The sequence below is a fragment of the Epinephelus moara genome, chromosome 24, assembly GCF_006386435.1.
Source record: "Epinephelus moara isolate mb chromosome 24, YSFRI_EMoa_1.0, whole genome shotgun sequence".
Lineage (NCBI taxonomy): Eukaryota > Metazoa > Chordata > Actinopteri > Perciformes > Serranidae > Epinephelus > Epinephelus moara.
Window position 1 is genome coordinate 4992337 of NC_065529.1, and position 18562 is coordinate 5010898.

Here is an 18562-nt window from a genome sequence, read left to right on the forward strand (position 1 = left end):
GTGTTGGACACGCCCTAACTGCACTTGTGCTATGCATTTAAGACCACAGATCAGTTACACAGGACCTACACACAGGTAACAATTCTCTTTAGGCTCCTCACAAGCGACTTTCACATTACACATACTAATGTGATCCACTGTTGATATGAGAATATTGATAAGCGCAGCTTTAAACAAAGAGGGCCTCATTACAGTTTTGAGGGCACAAGATTGTAGTAGCCCAGATGTTGTAGTAACAAGAATCCCATATTTTTATCTCATGTTTTGTTTTTCCATTCTAAGCATATAACTTAATGCAATCAAGGCACTCCACTCATGAGTTTACAAAGATCTGTGAAAAACTATATTTTTTACCATAGCTGCAACATGACATCAGTTCAAAATGACACCCTATGTGTAGGCCAAAGTCCCCTGTGTCTGTGTGGTCCTCTACCGCACATCGTTGTAGCTTCTGTACTTTAAAGTGCGGCAGTGCTTCAGTATGAAACCCTCTCACACTCTACAAAGGCACGGGCTGAAGAGCACAATATGTGGGCTGCTTCCACATCTCATAGCGATGACTCCTGGTGTTTTTATGTGATGTATGAAAACCTTTTGTTGGTCAATTTCACCAAGGCACATCACTTTTTTTCTCCATCCTCTGCCCCTTCTTTAATTGATCAGCAGGAGCTGCAATTCACTACAATCTCTGCATTAATTTACCACAAAGAGACTATACAACGTTTACTAACATGAGACATTAGGCAGTTTGGTTATAGTGACAAAGGATCTGTTTTGGTTATTTTCAGAATGTTCTCCACACGCGTTTCTTCCATTTTAACCTAATGATTCCAAATATATATTCCTGTACATTTCCTCTTGATTTATTCTCTTCGCAACGATTTCATATCCCGGGATCAAATGTGCACTCACTTCAGCAGAGGAATGGCAGGTGCCCATAGGCTGGTGGCGCATTACTGTGCTGCGATGGGTGTTTTCACGCGTCACCAGTGGGCGCTTCTTCCTGCGTACAAAGAGAGCAGAGCCCGGGGATGCGCACAATGTGAGTCTCCGCTCAGAGGCACCGCTGTCCTCTCTGCTTCTTGGCAACATCTTGTGGAGTGTAATACGAGGAGGTCGGGAAGCATCCCGGTGCAGCCTCAGCCGGCAAAAAAAACTCACTGATTGTGGAATTTAACCGAGGCAGAGGCTGCTGTTTAGTCCCATCTTTAAGGACCGAGAGAGAGACGCACTTATAGACGGAGCAGAATTAAGTGCAGAGCGCTGCTGGAGCAGAGCAGAGAGCAACCCTCTTCTTTGGCTTGTGAGAGGACAAGAGTTGCTGTGAGAGATGTTATCCGCTCACTACAGCCGCAAACAACACATCTAACGGACACTGGAATTACAATCAAAGCAGTTTAATGAAGAGGAAAAAAATTGCGTCCTAGAAGAAGTAAGTATCTGGTCAGAAATCATCACTGGCATGTTTGCACGTTATTTCCATGCCTTTTCATTTTAATACATCAAAAGCCGTGTGCTGATAAGTTAGAAAAATAGTAGAACATTCAAGTTAATTTGCATCAGAGCGAAATGAAATAACCCCAAAAGCCCTGTGGCGAGATCTCTTCATCTAATGTTCTAACATCGGAGGAAAGGGCAGTGAGGCAGCGTGCACACCGATCGTGGTCACACATGCATGATGCTGATGATTGCGTTTCTAGATGAGTCTCAAATGGTTTGCATGGTCCTACTGGGATTTCTACTGTTGGGGCTCATTTCCCTCATCTAGGACAAAGTCCATATGGTGCTGCTCTGCTCAGTCACACAGAGAAACAGCATCAGGACTGTCCGCCTGGAGAAAAGCTCTCTCTAACTTGGTTAAGGCAATTATTTCAGTCTCTGCAGAGGAAAAGAGCTCCTGGGTTTCTTTTTAAATTGTGGTTTTATATCTCACGTGACAACATAATATTCTGATATTTGTATAGCGTTTAAAAAAAAAAATCTCACAAGAGTGTTGGTAGAAAAATTATTGCAACAGCTTCAATATCTTTTTTTTTTTCTGTTAAAGCAAATATTTGGCCACCAGTGGTCTGCACACAAGTATTCTTTTTCTTCCCACCCAGCCTGCAAAAGGACAGACCCAACAGTGAGAAAAATGCTCAGCCATCTTCAAAGTATCCTACTATTCAGCAGGGATTGTAATCGTTCTCCCTTCTATTCATGTTTATTTATAGATCCTTCACACATATTTTGAGCAGTAGCCAAATGAGAGGTGAAACATGTCTTTGAAGCCATGCAGTGAATGATTCTATAACGCAGCGTGGCAGTGCAGAGATGAGTTTGTAGCACCATTTGCTTTGAAAACCCCTTTTGATTGAGCAAGAGTGGCAATTACAATGTACAGCCAAGCTGCCTTTTTTCCCAGAAAGGCTGTGAAATGGATTGAACAGCATAAAAAAATATATTTAAAGAGCCTGGCCGAGCAGCTCCTGCTCCTCATCCTTGACCTCCTAGTCATGTGTTTGTGGCTGTATCTCGGATGAGGATCTGGGGGATGTGCCTGGCTGATGATGGGGTTGAGAAATGGATCGCTGCTCCCTTCTCTTTTAAGTGCACTTACTCTCCTGCCCCTGCGTTAGGCAGCAGCTGAGGGATGCAGCCGTGTTTAACATAGGAGGGAGTCACTGGGGGCGTCCTGCTGTCTTCCAGGGATTCAGTGATTTTTCGCATGAAGATGCACAGCTGTATAACGGCTGCACAGCGTCCTGCCCAGATGTAAAGTTCTACTGGGGTAAACAGATATTTATTATGTAAATACAAAAAGAAAAGTCAAGAGAGGTTAGAGGTGAATGTGAAATAAGAGTTTTTATATTTTGTGTGAAAAGTCTCATATGGAGTGTGGAGTGCAATAATAGTGTCCCTGCTTCTCACTTGACTGACACAAGCTGACATACAGTATTTATTCTCCCTCGTCTATTCATTGCTATATGCCGTCCTCCAGCATTCACATGTGACCACGGTTCTAATCATGCTGTCTTCTTCACACATGCGTCAGGCACATGTGTGAAGTGGCTACTTTTTTAGCCTACAAGGCTGTGCTTTGAATGAAATGGAAGATCTCGAGAGAGAATAAGCATCCAAGCAATACTTTCGTGAATGTTAATGTAACAGCTGTTCAGATCAGGTTTGTTGAGGGGCAATTACAAGGACTGCCTTTTTATTTTAAACCTTAATCCATAATCTGCCATGGGAAGCATCACTCTAAGATAATGCAGAGTTATGACGCAATCAATATCGAACAGTTACCCCCACTTTGCTTCCTCTTTTAATTTTCACTAGTGTTCCTACTAAGCCATGAAATACAAACATTACGCTCTGCCTTTATTTGTTAATCACTTTTTCTCCTATCCTTCCTGGCTCATGTGAAATGTGCAGGTCTTCACTTAGTCAGAGGAAATTAGGAGGCATCAGTGCACAGTTGATTGTGAATTCTCCATTCATTGGCGAAAGCACAGAGCAGCTGTGTATTCAGATTGAGTCGGTCCCTGGTGGCGGATCCTTGTCTCCCAGGTTCTCTTGCTGAGTGATTTAATGGAGATGGCAGCAGATACTCATAAAGACAATAACTTAGTGGAAATGAATGCATCATACACTGTAGTAAATTCATACCTATTGTGCCCCTGGTGTTAAGTTTTGACAGGGTGAAGGTTTTTTTTTGTTTGTTTTTTTTTGCATGTTCTGGTATATCTTGATCTCCCAGCTCTGTGTACAGATTGTGATTTGAATACAGACCTTGAGCATGCACACCCCTATGATAGAAACTCTCCTTGCCTCCCTCCCTTATTAGATTCTTTTGCAATTATTCAGCCCTCGGGGGGTGGGGGGTGGGGGGGTGCCTTTAACCACCTTTCCTATCAATTATGTGCCAAACAACAGCCCCAGTAAGCAAGAAGTCATCTCATTTACCCTGGAATGCGTTTAGCCAATGACTTCCATTAGGTTTAGCTTCTGTGGAGGTGAAAGTGTGATGCCTCATTACATTTGGCGGAGCAATCTTTTGCTCATCATTTCAGTTGAGAAAGAAAATGCTATTTCACCTTCATGGCTACGAAGACGAGGAGGGGTAGTTTTCTCTGTATCCAGAGTTTATTTCTTTGTCTTTTTCTTTTGAATCTGCTAAAGCTTCAGTTCATATGCAGCTCCTGAAGGTTTGACACTGGTGCAGCTTTTTGAAGGTCAAAAGTGATACAATTCTTTCTTTAATTTTAGCGGCTCTGAAATGGCTTTTGGAGCATCATGAGACACTTAAACACTCTGCTGAGAGCCACTGAAAAGCTGTCCGCTGAAAATGGAATTCTTCAAGGCAGGGTGACACGCACTTCTTACACAATGGCTGGAAAAACCGGCGCCTTTTAGTGAACCATTAATTCAGACACAAATCAACTAAGAAGAAAATGCTCAAAAAGTGAAAATGTCACTGCAGGTTTTACAGACTGCAGAATGAAACTACGCTTGGGGACAAACATCCATCATATCAGCAGAGACACTGTGCCATGAACTGTGTAACACCCAACTTGCAAAGAAAGTCTTTTCGAGGAGATTTTCCTCTCAGGATCTTGAGGCTCTTTGGACTGATGGGTTGGGATGACGAGGTCGGATCCTCCAGAAAAGCGGATGGCAGTTAATACTGCACTCAAACTGAAAAATGCAGCACACTTTTTTTTTTGCTCCAGTAGAATCTCAAACCGTGTAATCCAATGTGATGGGTTTTTGGAGTGGCAAAACGCCCCCTAAATTTTGAGAGACACCGGGAAGTCCACTCTGAATCTCACTGTGCCTGCAATTACACCAGATGAGGAACAATTATTGGCACCAGGACGGTCAAGTTAAGCCAACACTGGCCATTAAGTTGTGATCAGGCAAATGGGATGATTCCCCCCCGCCCCTGTAAATTCTACTGTATCTGCTCAGCTCCATGACACTGCTTCATTCTCCTCCATTAGATTATGTTGCCATGCTTTTCATGTCAAACCACAGCCACAATCCTACAGTTACAAGTTGGTGAAACAAGTGAGTGGTTAGTATGTTTCAAGAATTCCAAAGATAGCCCTGGGTTAATCCGCATAACAGGGCTGTGTTGTAAGGATGAGGGGTTGGGTTGAATTCTTAATCCTGAGAGGCGTATCAGTTTCCACTTACTGTGATGTAGGTCAGAGCTTGAGCAAAGCCCCTCCTGTGCCACTGATACTACAATTACAGTTTTAGGGCTCTTCGATCCATCTCGTCCTAAGAAAGGTCAACCCACTTGCTGGAATAAATGTACATGCATTGTACGTTTCTGAAAACCTTAGATACGTTACATTTGTATTTCATTATGTAAGAGACAACGCTGTTATGCTGTGTTTGATGCGTGGTTAGGGTTAGACACAAAAAACACTATCTACGGTCAGGACAAGATCATTTTGTTTTGGCTTGAACTTGGTTTTGGTTGCTAACAAGCCGCTGAAAGATGCAGCAATTTCTTGCTAAAAATGGTTTTGTTGTTTGTTGAGCTTGCGTTGAACAGTGGTCTGCAGCTTGGCAGGTCTCTTTCCTAGGATTCCACACCAACCACAATCCCCTCCACCTCCCATTATCTCATTACTATGTCACTATAGAAATGTTGATATGATAGGTATGAAATGTACAAATGCAACATATCCATGGTTTGCAGAAATACACAATGCCAACACTTTACTCTGAAGACTGGGCTGAAAAGGTTTAATGGTCATTTAGGTCATTGATCACTGGTGAGATGGGATAGCTGATGCAGCAACTTGTGGATGACCAGCCTTTGAGTGTAGGTCCTCGTGACACTAATAGGTGATGGGGCTGGAGATACATGTAAGTGTAAAATATTATAAAATAATATCAGTATATCACAATATACTGATAATGCAGTATTACAATTTTAATGACTGTTTTTGGCTATTACAGGGAATTAAATACCTGTTAAAACAAGGCACACCATCATATTGATGTAAAATTCTAATAGTATTATGAAGGAGTCCTACTCATTTATTTGCATCATTGTCATTTCTGGCCTTATACAACCACAGATATTAAATCAAGTATCATTTTTAGAGAAATGTTGGGTAATTTAGAAGAGTCAGATTTTTTTTTTAAAAAAAGGTCAAAATTAGTGCATCAGAATAGGCCTTAAAAGTCATTAGTCTTAGATTTAATTTGTGAGGTCTTAATTGCCACAGATCTAATTTTATGTTTCCATTTTTTCCTGCATGAAAGTCCACATATCTGATCTTACAATTTTTTAAACCTACCACTGAACCTTAAACTGTCTTTTTACTTTATACTTGCACTCACCTGTTGTCAAAATGTAGGTTAACCTAACTCACTCTAATAACCATATTCCTACATAAAACCTACCTCTGCAGAGGACTACATGTGTACTACTGATCTTAATACTTACCTGCAATATGTGAAAAATTATTATATGTGAAAAAAACTTGATTAAAAATTTAAATCTTAAAGGTCTTTAAATGCATTAAATCTGTGTGTCTGATACCTGTAGACACCCTGCAGCATGTAACTAAAAGTACTTTCATTGCTTTACCAATTATTCAATAGCAAAAGTAACTAGCCTAGTTATTTGTTCAGAGGGTTGGGCAATATGACAGTATATATTGTGCAAACGTAGAAATGTGTCTGTTGAGATTTGGCAATCCCGTTTCTACCGTGGAGCTATTTGAAGCAGGCTGCTCAGTCGTCAGAAGAAAATGTTGGCATTGTACGCTTCTGCAAACCATGAATACGTTAAATTTGCACACTTTATTCATAGCCTATCAAAAGTTCTAAAATGATGTAGTATAAGAGCTCACTTCATCATTGGGAGGTGGAGGGGATGGTGTATGATGTGACACCTGGACGAGATGTCTGCCAAGCTGCAGACCACGGTTCGAGACCAACAATAAAACCATGTGGTTTCATGAGTCATTGTTGTGGTTCCAGCGGTTTTTTAGGCACCAAATATGGGTGTGTTGTAGCGTCCCATCACTGTTTTCCGGCGAGGACTGTGCTACAAAAAGCAGGGTTTTTTTTACCAAGACATCACTGTTTTTCCAACGAGGATTGTTCACCGTAAACCTGGTATTTGAAGCCAAAACATGATCTTTTCCTAACCATAACCAAGTGGTTATTGTGCCTAAACCTAACCAGACATTAACCACGGTGTTGTTAAAATGTAAAGTTTACATAATGATGTACAAATGTAACGCATCCATGGTTTGTGGAACCGCCCAATGAACACTTTTTGTTTCTGGCGATTGAGTTGGGAGCAGGCTATGTAGCAAATCAGGGCTGGACTCTCACGTGATCTCATGATTCTTGTTATCTTGTGATCTCATGAATCCAGCTGCCTGGCAAGGTAGGAAGGTGACATTGTGAGGCAGTTGTTTTTTGTTTGTATGAAAATGCCAAATAAAAGACAAAAATGATCAAATGTGATGAACCGCGATGTGATTATAGAAAGACATTCCTTAATTAAATTCACAGGACATTTACTGTATTGCAATGTATATTGTTACAATGATACACAATTACATACACTGTGAAAAAAGACTTTGCCCATATCACCCACCTCAGCTCCCTCAACAATGCCGTGCCTTCCAAAGTCACCACATCCACAGATAGGCTATATTTAGCAGTTTGGTCCTACAGGGATAAAAAAAATCATAAATAAAATAGAACAAACACATAATGTGTTTAATTAATTTGGACACAACCAAAATAGCCTAATAGCATATTTTTAGAATTTATTTGCTTTGCCGCTGCTGTCTTACTCAAGTGACAAGCTAACATTGATGTAAGACAGATGCACTCCTCACAATCAACCAAGGCCTCACCTTTATCCACGATTTTCCCGTCTGTAGTGTTGAATTTAAAATGCTCCGGGTTGAACAGCAAACAAGTCCACCCCCAAACTGTCAAAATATCAGCATTACTGAGAGCAGTAACTGCGTTGGAATTACTGAATTTTAAAGAGTAGTCAGAGTGCTGTAATGCATTACAGGAAAGGGTTACAGCCTAATACTTTATTCTCCCGGTGACAATAATGCTACTGCCACAGTTAGAGTTATTGTCTCAGACAGGCAACATGAAACTGTTTTCAGGCTGAGTCAGACTGCTCTCATTCCCAGATCATCAAATACTGACCCTTTGTCACACCCCTCGGCATGTGATAGAGACGATGAAGGCATCCTTTGCCATGTTTATTTGATGCACCAGGCTTTCACCCAGCTCCTATGTAAACCCACTGTCGACAATATTTGACTCTCAGGGCATTGGTGTAAATCATGAAAGTAGCAGAGGACTTATATTTTGACAGGTTAAAGGCATTTACTCCATAAATTAGTACAGAAAAAGCATAAAAAGTCACCTGAATGTGAGAAATGAAGTGTTTCATGTTAAAAATTTTCTGGTGGAGGACCCCCAAACCCCCTATATTGTATATGTCCACCCCATGTTAAAACTAAACCCATCCCCTTGGCTGAGAGCAACTGAGGTAATCGACAGCAAGAGAGTCCATGAAGGGCGGGAGGCATGGTGGATGGAGCAAACAAAACAGGACTTTCAGCCAGGAGACTGCTGTTTGTGTCTTGTGTGAAACCATGTACATGTAAGTTTTCCAAACCTAACAATGTAGTTTTGTAGCCTCAATGTAACTGTGACCATTTGAGAACCTAAAAGACAACTGTGCATCACATACAGATGCTTAAGGATGCGTCTCATAAAGATGCCAGAGTATCACAGGCCAAAGGGCATGACACAGTGTCAGCATAAGAGCGTGTTGGCTGAGCAGTAAACAGAGGTTGATGTGTAACATTGTTGGAGTGCCCCTTTAAAGGGATAAATACAGCACCTTGGTAGAAGAGGTAGGTTGACCGTATATATCATTATGTCAGTCGACGCTAATAGCTGACAATGACATGTACCATTTATAATATTTTAGAATGTGTCCCTCTTGTATTTCATGTTGATCTAAGGGAGTGATGCGTGCACATAAAAATGAAAACAGTCAGTTTGCTTACATTCAGTCGGCCACCAAACCCTTTGTTAGAGTATGAAGTGGCATTTTGTGAATTGCTGGTACACAGTCTGCCAGCTCCTATTAATAGTCAAATAGAGAGAGAGAAGCATCTTTTGAGGTCAATCATTTCCTTCCTCACATCTCTTTAAAGCTGCAGAATTAAGCTTGTTAGGCGGGATGAAAACACACTCATTTAGCAGCTGTATCTGCTTCTGTGCCACCTGAAAATCGCACCGCCGGGTTGTATTCTCAGTTTTTTTTTTCTGTCTGCTGCCGCCCCATACCCAACCCCCACCCCCCACCTCCCCCGTCACTTCTCACTTCCTCAAGATTCACTTTCTCTTCACTTACAGTGTCTGCAAAATAATAGGAACCAATTATGTAACTTAGCAGTGCTATAATCATGTTTTTTTGCTGATGAATGCTTGTCGTATTTGGATCAAAATGTCATATTTTAATCACATCCATAATTACTTTCCCTTCAGATTAAAATTCTTGTATTCAAGGGAGAGCATTCCATTCACAAGCAATTGGATGAGAGTCTTATTAGCCCTCGGCAACTAAAGATGATGTTACCATGGAAACAAATTGTTCTGCTATCAATCACTGGATGCCTTGCAGGTAAGATATTTTAACACATTATACTTGAGTCTCACTGCACTTGTTTATGTCATGACAGCATCTCTTCTAATGAATTTGTTTCCTAATGCATATTCATTGCAGGATGATGTTACTGTTGGGCTTTTTATAGTGTTACTCACAGACTAAATGCATTTCTGTAAGGTTAGAGGTTAGAAAGGACATTTCATTCTTAGTGAGCAGTGTTTGTATAAAATATGGACTTCCATCCATTAGTGAGGACGAGGCAGAATCAGAACAGTTGTAAATAACCCCCGAAAAAAAATCTCTTCTTCTCGACCAAAAAGGTTACACTGATTAAGTTGCAGGCAGTGCATGTACAGCGTTCCAGCATGATGTCCTTCACCGCTCCCTCGAGCGATGTCCTGCTGCACATTTACAGTACACTGTCAGGCGCGGCTGGGAGTCCGATCCCATTCCTGTTTATGGCCTGTCCAGATCATTATCAGGATCCATGCAATGAATCCAGCACTGCATTTTAGCGCAATCTACTTGCCACCGTGCCTCGTTCTGCCCTTGTGTGGCCGCCTGGGATTTGAGCAGGAGAAGCACAGACACTCTACCAGAATGTCAACCCTTGTTCAAATGACATTGTAAATCCCAATGAATGTTATTCAAATTGGCTCATGGGTAATTCACGCCCCGGTACTCAAGGGAGCTGGATCCAAGCAGTCTCACCTTCCTGGCGGACAAGTGTTTTTAACAGCGCCTCGGTTGCTGCCTATAGGTGCTACTTCTCATTTGGTGTTGTGATGGAAACACTTGAAAATCACTACAGCTGATAACAATCATTATGACATCTGAAGTGACATTTTGTCTGCCTCTATATTCTGGGACCTCACAAAATACACCTTAGATATAACCCTGCATGGCAGTTTATTCAAATTCAGCTTGTTAAATCAAACTGTGAGGTGAATGAATTTATTGTAATGCTGGTTTTTGATCATTTATGAATAGATTTATTCCAGATTTTGTTGTAGCTGGTTTGAAGCTAATTCCAACATCTCCATATTTCTGAGCAACCACCAAGAGTTGCAGTGATTCAGCATCATATCTTATTTCTTAATCTCAGTTGTGGATCTTCCTGTTAGCCACACAGGCAGCCGCCTAGGGGGCCACCCAGAGGGGGGGGTTGCCAAAGTAAGAATATGAAAATACAAAAGCCATGTGCAGTAAAAAAGAACAAGGAGGTGGAATTTGGAAATTTGGAGAGGGGGGGCTTGCCCAGGGCACTGAATGTGCTAGGTCTGGCACTGCTCAATCTATCACACTGTGAAATATGTGTTGAATCCTCGACATATTATCACCGGTTAAAACCACGTGTAGAACTGCTAGCCACATGCTGCAATCTGTTAGCAGTAGGATATTAATTAGGCCTACTCTGGCCGTCTGTTGACTCCGCTTTCATTTAGTACCAGATTGTGTTCCACATCTTTCCTTTTAAGCTGCTGGCAGATGAGTGCATCCTTATGGCCTCAATTAACCGGTGCATGCATAGTATGACATAGACGTTCTGAAAATAGATCGCTCTGCTTTATTTATCGACCCTGACACTTACAGGGAATAATTAATTACTGTGGATAGATGTGGCTTTCTTCATCAGTAGTTGACTATTATGGACTTTAGCGCTCAACTCAAGCCCTCACCTATTATTAGCTATCATTATGATATTGTTTCCGGCAATTAATGAACACTGGACACCTCAGTTTAGCATCACTCAGAGTATGTGAGCTATGTGCAACTGCAATAAACTGTTGAACCCCAGATAAGCATTTACACAGTAATCAAAGCATTATATGACATGCTTGTAGTGTTTTTATTTACTTGCGTTTGTAAATGGGAGTTTTGCAACAGGGAGATTAATTATATTGGACAGTAGAAACAATATGATGAGTTATCTGGATGATAAAGTGACACAACGAGGCCTGGTGCTGTGGAAAATGTGTGTGCATGCAAAATTGGATTTATACACATAAGTGCCATGGTTAGTGTTTTCTTCACTATTCCAGTGTCAGGTTCATCTAAGAAACAGAAACCAAATATGTCAGCATTAGCAGTTAATGCCTAACAAGGGTAAGTGGGATTTGCTTTTCTTAATGCAACATAAGCAAAGGGTATACATCTCGGGGATTGTCCTAATGCATTTCTTTGCTTTTCTTTGGAAGGAGTAATACTTTTCAGAGATATATATACAGTATATTGAAAAAGTTATATACACTGAGTGTCAGAAAGTTGCTGTATTCCAGCAAGATTAACTATTTGTCCTCACAGTGTCTCTGCTTTTGCTGTATTCTTCCAGTATTTTCTCTTAAGGTCAAAGAGACAATTTCTCTGGCTTGTACTACTATAGACTTTCTCCCCTTTCCCCAGCCTGTACAGAGGATGTCATATTTCAAGGGCCAAGATGGAGGACGGAGCCAAGTGACCTCATTTTACCGATCAACTCCCCAGACCAGCAGGCTACCATCACGTGCGAGGCAGAAGGGAGCCCTCCTCCGCAGTACAGGTAAATTACCACATCAAAGTTACAGTCCCCACGAGCCCCGGCTCAACTGTCCACCTGCTTTGGCTCTGCGTGCACATCACATGGTGAAAATCCATTGCTGCTTAATTGCTTGTGAATCTTCATCGCTGCTTCCGTGGAAATCAAAGAAGGTACCGATAGCGTTGATTGCTATTGATTTGTTAAAGAACAACGTTTTCTGGAAATAAATGCTCGAGAGCGATTACGAGCCATCCAGTGAAAAGAAAGGCTTCAAAGAGCAACTGCTTAATTGAGCATCCATTTCTAATTGAAAAAAGCTTATCTATCTCAGCCTAGGCTATGATGTAGAGTTAGAGTCAGGGAGCCGCCACTGTGGTTGATGAATATGCCGACACCTCAGATATGAGTGAGGTTAACTTTATTAATGATAAGATTTAAGCCACAGCGCGGCTAAAGCTGATGATTTATAATATGGTGAACTGCTAAAGAAATCATTAGGAGAGAAAAGGAGATTCCAGCGACTCATTTGCAACACAGATCCTTTGATATCTCCCCGGCTATTCCCTGGCGGTGCAGGGAGCCTGCCTGAAAATGGCAGCTGGCGGTGTTTTTTGTGGTAGATTGTGTTTCGGAGCTTGGTCAGCACCATGTAGATGCACAGCAAGCAGGGGAGAGAGGCAATAACCTTGTGAGTGACATTCTGTTAAATGCTTACATTTCCTATAATGTGTCTGCACTGAAAACATGGTCCAGGCACAGCAGCGGAGGGGGGTATCATTATGCTTGTCGTGCAACCTGAGCTATCTCAGGGTAGCTATCACTTGCATTATTTCACCCGCAACTTAAAGCATTTCGGTGTTCACTTGTGTTGTGGAAGAAGTTTTATCTTTTAGGTTCTTTGTGCAGCAGAAGGCAGCTCCAAAAAAGCTCCGGTAAACGGACTTTAGGCCACATGCCCAGCCCCAAACACCAGACAAACAACATTAGTGACTAGCGAGTGAACACAGTGATCCCTCCTCCATCCCTCCTCTGTTGCTCTTCCTTTTTTCTTCCATTTTTTTCTCCATTAAAGGGGTTTTGGTGCAAGTTATTTCTTATCTTAATCGAGGATCAAAGGATAGAAACTGTCATATGCTGCACAAATTGTAACTAGGCAGTAATCATAATATATATAAGCAAATGTGCTCAAAACGCCCTCCACTCCCAAAAAATATTGGTAAAAAATGTAAAGAAAAAAACTGCTATGCTATAAAGGCAACCATACACCACCATACAAAACAATCATTTGCAAATGGGATCATAATCATAAATAAACTTAACAAATTGCCATTATTATTCTAGTATTGCGCTGTACTGCAGCTCTGCTTGTGGATTTTGCAAGTGGCAGTGCTGTACCCCAGCAGATGCTGTTGCTCTACTGCTGTGCGTGGGTACAACCACTTTCAAACATGCTACTGTCTCCTTATTTTATTACTTTCAAATGCATTAAAATATGTAAAAAATTGGATGTAATATAGGTGTTAATTAGGCTATATCACTGATGATTGTTATAGGTTTTGTGTCAGTATGTCATAAAAATGTCATTAAAAAACGATCATAAAAAAGTCATAGTATAGTATGTCATAAAAATGGTAATTACAAATGTTATAGTGTGTGCACTTTTCCTGTGCAGCACTCAATCATATGCTGGCTCTCTAAAATGGCATCAAAACTTTGGGAGCCCCTGATCCGAAGTTTTTGTTTTAAAATGCACTAAAATTGTCAGTTTAACTGTTAACTTTCTTCAGATTTCCCCTTATTAACTCCCTTAGGGGATTGGGTCCCAGAAGGTGTCGATTCGACACGCACAAAAATTGTGATTTGACTTGACTTCAAATAACTACTAGATAAATCTGTCAGAAGTAGGTGGAGACCGAAACAAAGCTAAAAGGAGACTTAGACTTACATTGGTGGTCAAGTCACAGAAACACAGTTCCAAATGATTGCTGATGTTGCTCCTTGTCTGCTGGATGTGTAAATAAGCCCTATTTAAACTTTACAAGGCACGCATTTGTCAAACGTGTGATTTTTACCTTTTCGTAGAGTTGACCCCAAGTGGACAAAAACAAATAAACCAGCAAAAAACGGATGCAGCTTTAAATGTTTATATTTTAGTGTAGTTAGATTTCCATGTCTTATTATGAGGACTGTGCCTTTAAACAAGCCGCCAGGCCTTCCATGAAGTTGTGATGTCATAGCTATAGTTTGTAAAGATAGAAAGTGCTCTTTCAGTGCTGTTACAGTCATTCGCTCGCTGCAATGACTGTGCAGAGATACTGAGAGTGCAGATGTGGATGACTCAGAAAAACTGACCAATCAGAGCCAGCTGTGCTTTTCCGGGAGGGGTGCTTGAAGAGACAGGTGCTAAAATGGAGCGTTTCAGACAGAGGGTGAATACATGTATATTCATGCAGGCAGTATGAGACAGATGAAGTGTTTTTTGAACATTAAAACTTGTAAACATGTTTTAGTAGAAAGCACAAATTCAAGTATGAACCTCAAAGTGAGCATAATATGGGACCTTTAAAATTCAATTAATGTAATGCAGTCTAGTATATGGCTGTTAATTACAATCCTAATTGTCCTATTTGTTTATATATGGTTTTAATTAAAAAACACTACAGAATATACATTATCCACTCTTAAGGAGATGTGGTGATAAAATATTTTTATCACCTATTCTATTGCTCTGATGTTACATAACGCAATTGTTTAACTCCTTCCTGCTTCTCTATTGAACCTTGCGTGGCCCCTCTCTTATTTTGTCCATTTTTAATGTATCCTTAGAGCTGTAGTACACGGAGTTCACCGTTTCGAAACACTCGGCTTCTGTTGAAAGTACAAAACAACACACGCGCACACACACACACACACACACACACACATCTCACTCTGGCGATATTCATCTAGGTCAGTAGGTCCACTGTTTGGAGTCAGAGCCCTCAGTTATGAATAAAACAAATCTGAAACCAGGTTTAAAAGAAAGAATTGATGTTTGAGTGAGCAAACTCCCCACTGTGGATTGACATTTCTGGTAATGCTTTTAAAGACACTAGATTTCTACCCTTAATCTTACTTTGAGGAAGGAGTCATTTTTCGAGCTTTATTTAGGTTGCATCAGTTTTTCTGACACTGATCGTCCTTGTCTTGTTTCCCTTCGGGCGAGGAGAGGTCTTTTTTGTCCTGATGATAAAATAGAAAGCATAAATTTGTGGCAATTTATTTCCCCAACACTGAAATTAGAACCTCAAAATGTCCTGAGCAGACTGGAAAAAAACTGCCTTTAGGAAATGGTCACGCTGTGACTTTCACCAGAGTCTGCAAACTACAGGCCTAGACCCTGCAAATGAACAGTATTTGTATAATTAGATATGCCAAGCGAGAGGGTATTACATTCAGAGCTCCACACTTAATTTCCTCAGTTACTGCAGCTATTAAGAAAAATTCATCCATTTGGTTTAATATCCATAGAAAAAAATTAGGTCACACAATATTGAATTTGTCAGAGAAGATGATGTTAACCCTTGTCAGGGAGCCACTGTAGCATTGAGATATCAGCTCTCTTGTGATAGGGTGTTTCAGCTCTCAGCTGTGTATCCTACAGTGATAAATTGTAGATAAAATGCTGAAACTATTAGTCAGATATTACCTAAATCCAGTGGACAGTGGCCAAATATACCCAGTTTCAGCACAGCTACAATGAACTATAGAATATCAATAGTAATACCTGTTACAATATGGTATTTGTGTCATAAACATACAGCTGCCCAACCCACATTCACATATTTGTGTTATTTAGACAATAGATCACCATATATTAACAGGCCCTTTTCTTTTAAATGTAAAGAGGAAATGAGGAGTGTCATTGAACATTACACTACACTACCTGTTTTGAAAAATAAAAGTCAACATATAAATACAAAATAAAGATTTTTTCTCAGCAGTCCATGGATGCCCATGCAAAAAATCCCAATTAAAGATCTTTGGAGTAGTATTAAGTACAGCTGGTGTTACTCTCTATTTTTTCACTGTCAGCAATCCTGTGAAAAGATCAGCAATGCATTAGTCCGTCTCTGGGTGTTAGCTGATTTCCCTTTCTTGTGTAGCTATCACCTCCAAGCCCATTTGTTCCTACTGAAGACATAAATATTTAAAGGGTCTCACAAATACGTAGTTTCATTTGTAACAAAAAAACAAACAAGGTTCAGTAATTTCCGTAACCAGCTGGACACTGTCATTTTGAGCAAATATATCACAAACAGGAGCAAATAGTTCATTTGCTGAGGACTATTTTCAGCAGTGATTCAAATTTGTTGCTTTGGTAAGTATTTACAGCAGCGGGACGGTGTAAATTTTGGACTGAGTCGAAATAAACTGCAGTAATCAAGAAACATGTGACCCAGTGAAACAGTGTGGCTCATGGATGCTTTTTTTTCAGAGAAATGTAGATAGTTGAGGATTTCGCCATGCAAAACATACTTGTTAGTGGGATCAGTTCATTGTCTGCTTTGGTCTTTTTAATGGGGTTGATTGAAAGTAAAAGAATATGAAATATAACCAGCTTTATCCCATAAATCACTACCAGTATATGTGTCAGACTGTCAAGTGTTTTATAGGCTTCACAGACTCATCACTGATGCTCAGCAATCACACATTGAAAAATCCATCTTAGAAAAAGACCCAGCAGACCAGAGTGTGATGCAGACTGGCATTTTGGAAAATGCAGGGATCCACCTACTGAAAAAGGCAAGGCAGAGTGGAAACACCTACAATGTGAACCAAAACCTCCTCACATAATTGCTCTTGTAAAATATTAAAATATACTGATAATCAACAGTAATATGGAGGTAGATGAGTCATTTAATAGGCTGTTTGACAAGTTTGACAATCCTGTCGTTTTAAATACAGCAGCCCAGTCACCTGAATAAAATGTCGACATTGTACATTTTTGCAAACCGGGGATCATTACATTTGTACGTTTTTGCTTGATGTAGTTCAGATTACATGTATCTGAGCATGTATAAGCGTGAATTTTTCATGAAGAGGAGGAGGGGATGGTGGATGCATGACACTTAGGCAGCCAGCAGCAAACCACTGCTGGGGACACCTTCAGCTGTGTTTATAATGACAAGAGCGGGCATTTTTTTAACAATGTTTTGGAACATTTCCAGCAGTTTTTATAGCAACTAAACCAGGTATTTTAAGAAAAAAACAAGTGGTTACCTGACCACGCGTTAAAGGGGCTTTATGTGAAGTTCAGAGTGTATGGGTGCACGTGGTTCTCAACATGAAGGTGGCTGAGCAAGCGGCTAACAGCTAACAGTACTGACAGAGCTAAGTGTTAAATGGGGGGAACTGGAGGATGGGCACTGTACTTATGCACTCCCACCATCCTAATATCAGCGGTAACCACTGTGGGACACACACATGAACTAACATGCACTTGTGGCCAGACCAAGGGGCAACCTCCGGGGTTATAAAATGAAGCCAACATGGAAGTGCCAGAGACGGCAGTTCCTCTGATGGCCACTTGAGGCTGGCTACAGGAGCCAGTCAATCCCCATATACCCCCATGTTAAAATGCCCAAGTCATCCACTTATTTATATTTTGTTAAGGATTAAAGTTACGTATAATTAAGGGTGGGCCTCTTGCCCAAATATGGTCACTTGTGGCTCCAAAAAAAAAAAAGAAGAAGGTGGAGACGGCTGAAATGCGAACTCAAGGCTTCAAAACAGTCCACAAGCCAGTGGGTGATGTTATGGTAGCTACATCCACTGTTTTTACAGTCCATGGGCTGGACTGACTTATTACAACAAACTACAGAGAAGCTCGGATTACAACGCACACAGAGGGAGCCTGACGACGTTCTCTTCTCAGGACACTATTATTCCACTATAACTTTACATAGCGAATGAAAATGGAAACATAATGTTTTAACATATCTGCTACTCATAAAGCATACACAGAATAGCCAATCCCAGCTGACATTAGGCTGAGAGGTGCAGTACAGCCTGGACAGGTAGATAGACGGTCACAGGACAGACACACAGGGCTCTAGTTTCCCGGCGCAGCGCAGGATGGCGAACCCCGCGCAGAGCTAGTTTCGAGCAGCGCAACCCGAGGCTCGCTCAGTTTGGTAGTTTGGCAGACCGAGGTGCGCTGAGACGGGTGTGGCGGCGCAGCAGGGGGAGGTGTCGACAGATCCAGCTTGGCACAGTGACAGTTTCGTGCCAAAAGGCTTCGCCGAAGGTGTGCTAAAAGCTCGCCAGCTGAAACCAGGTCTACTGTCAGCGCAGGCGGAGCGCAGCCGGTGTAAGCTGAAGTTTGGCTGACC

General features: G+C 41.1%; 1 protein-coding gene across 1 annotated transcript in view; it reads left to right on the forward strand.

The window, feature by feature from the left end:
* The first annotated feature begins 1013 nt into the window (after window positions 1–1013).
* Window positions 1014–18562, forward strand: part of cntn3b (contactin 3b) — a 75755-nt gene continuing 58206 nt past the window's right edge. The window contains exons 1-3 of the mRNA XM_050039100.1: window positions 1014–1432; window positions 9550–9685; window positions 12074–12209. Of these exons, the coding sequence (XP_049895057.1) occupies window positions 9631–9685; window positions 12074–12209 (191 nt within the window). The 5' untranslated portion in view covers window positions 1014–1432; window positions 9550–9630. The remainder of the gene's footprint in view (window positions 1433–9549; window positions 9686–12073; window positions 12210–18562) is intronic.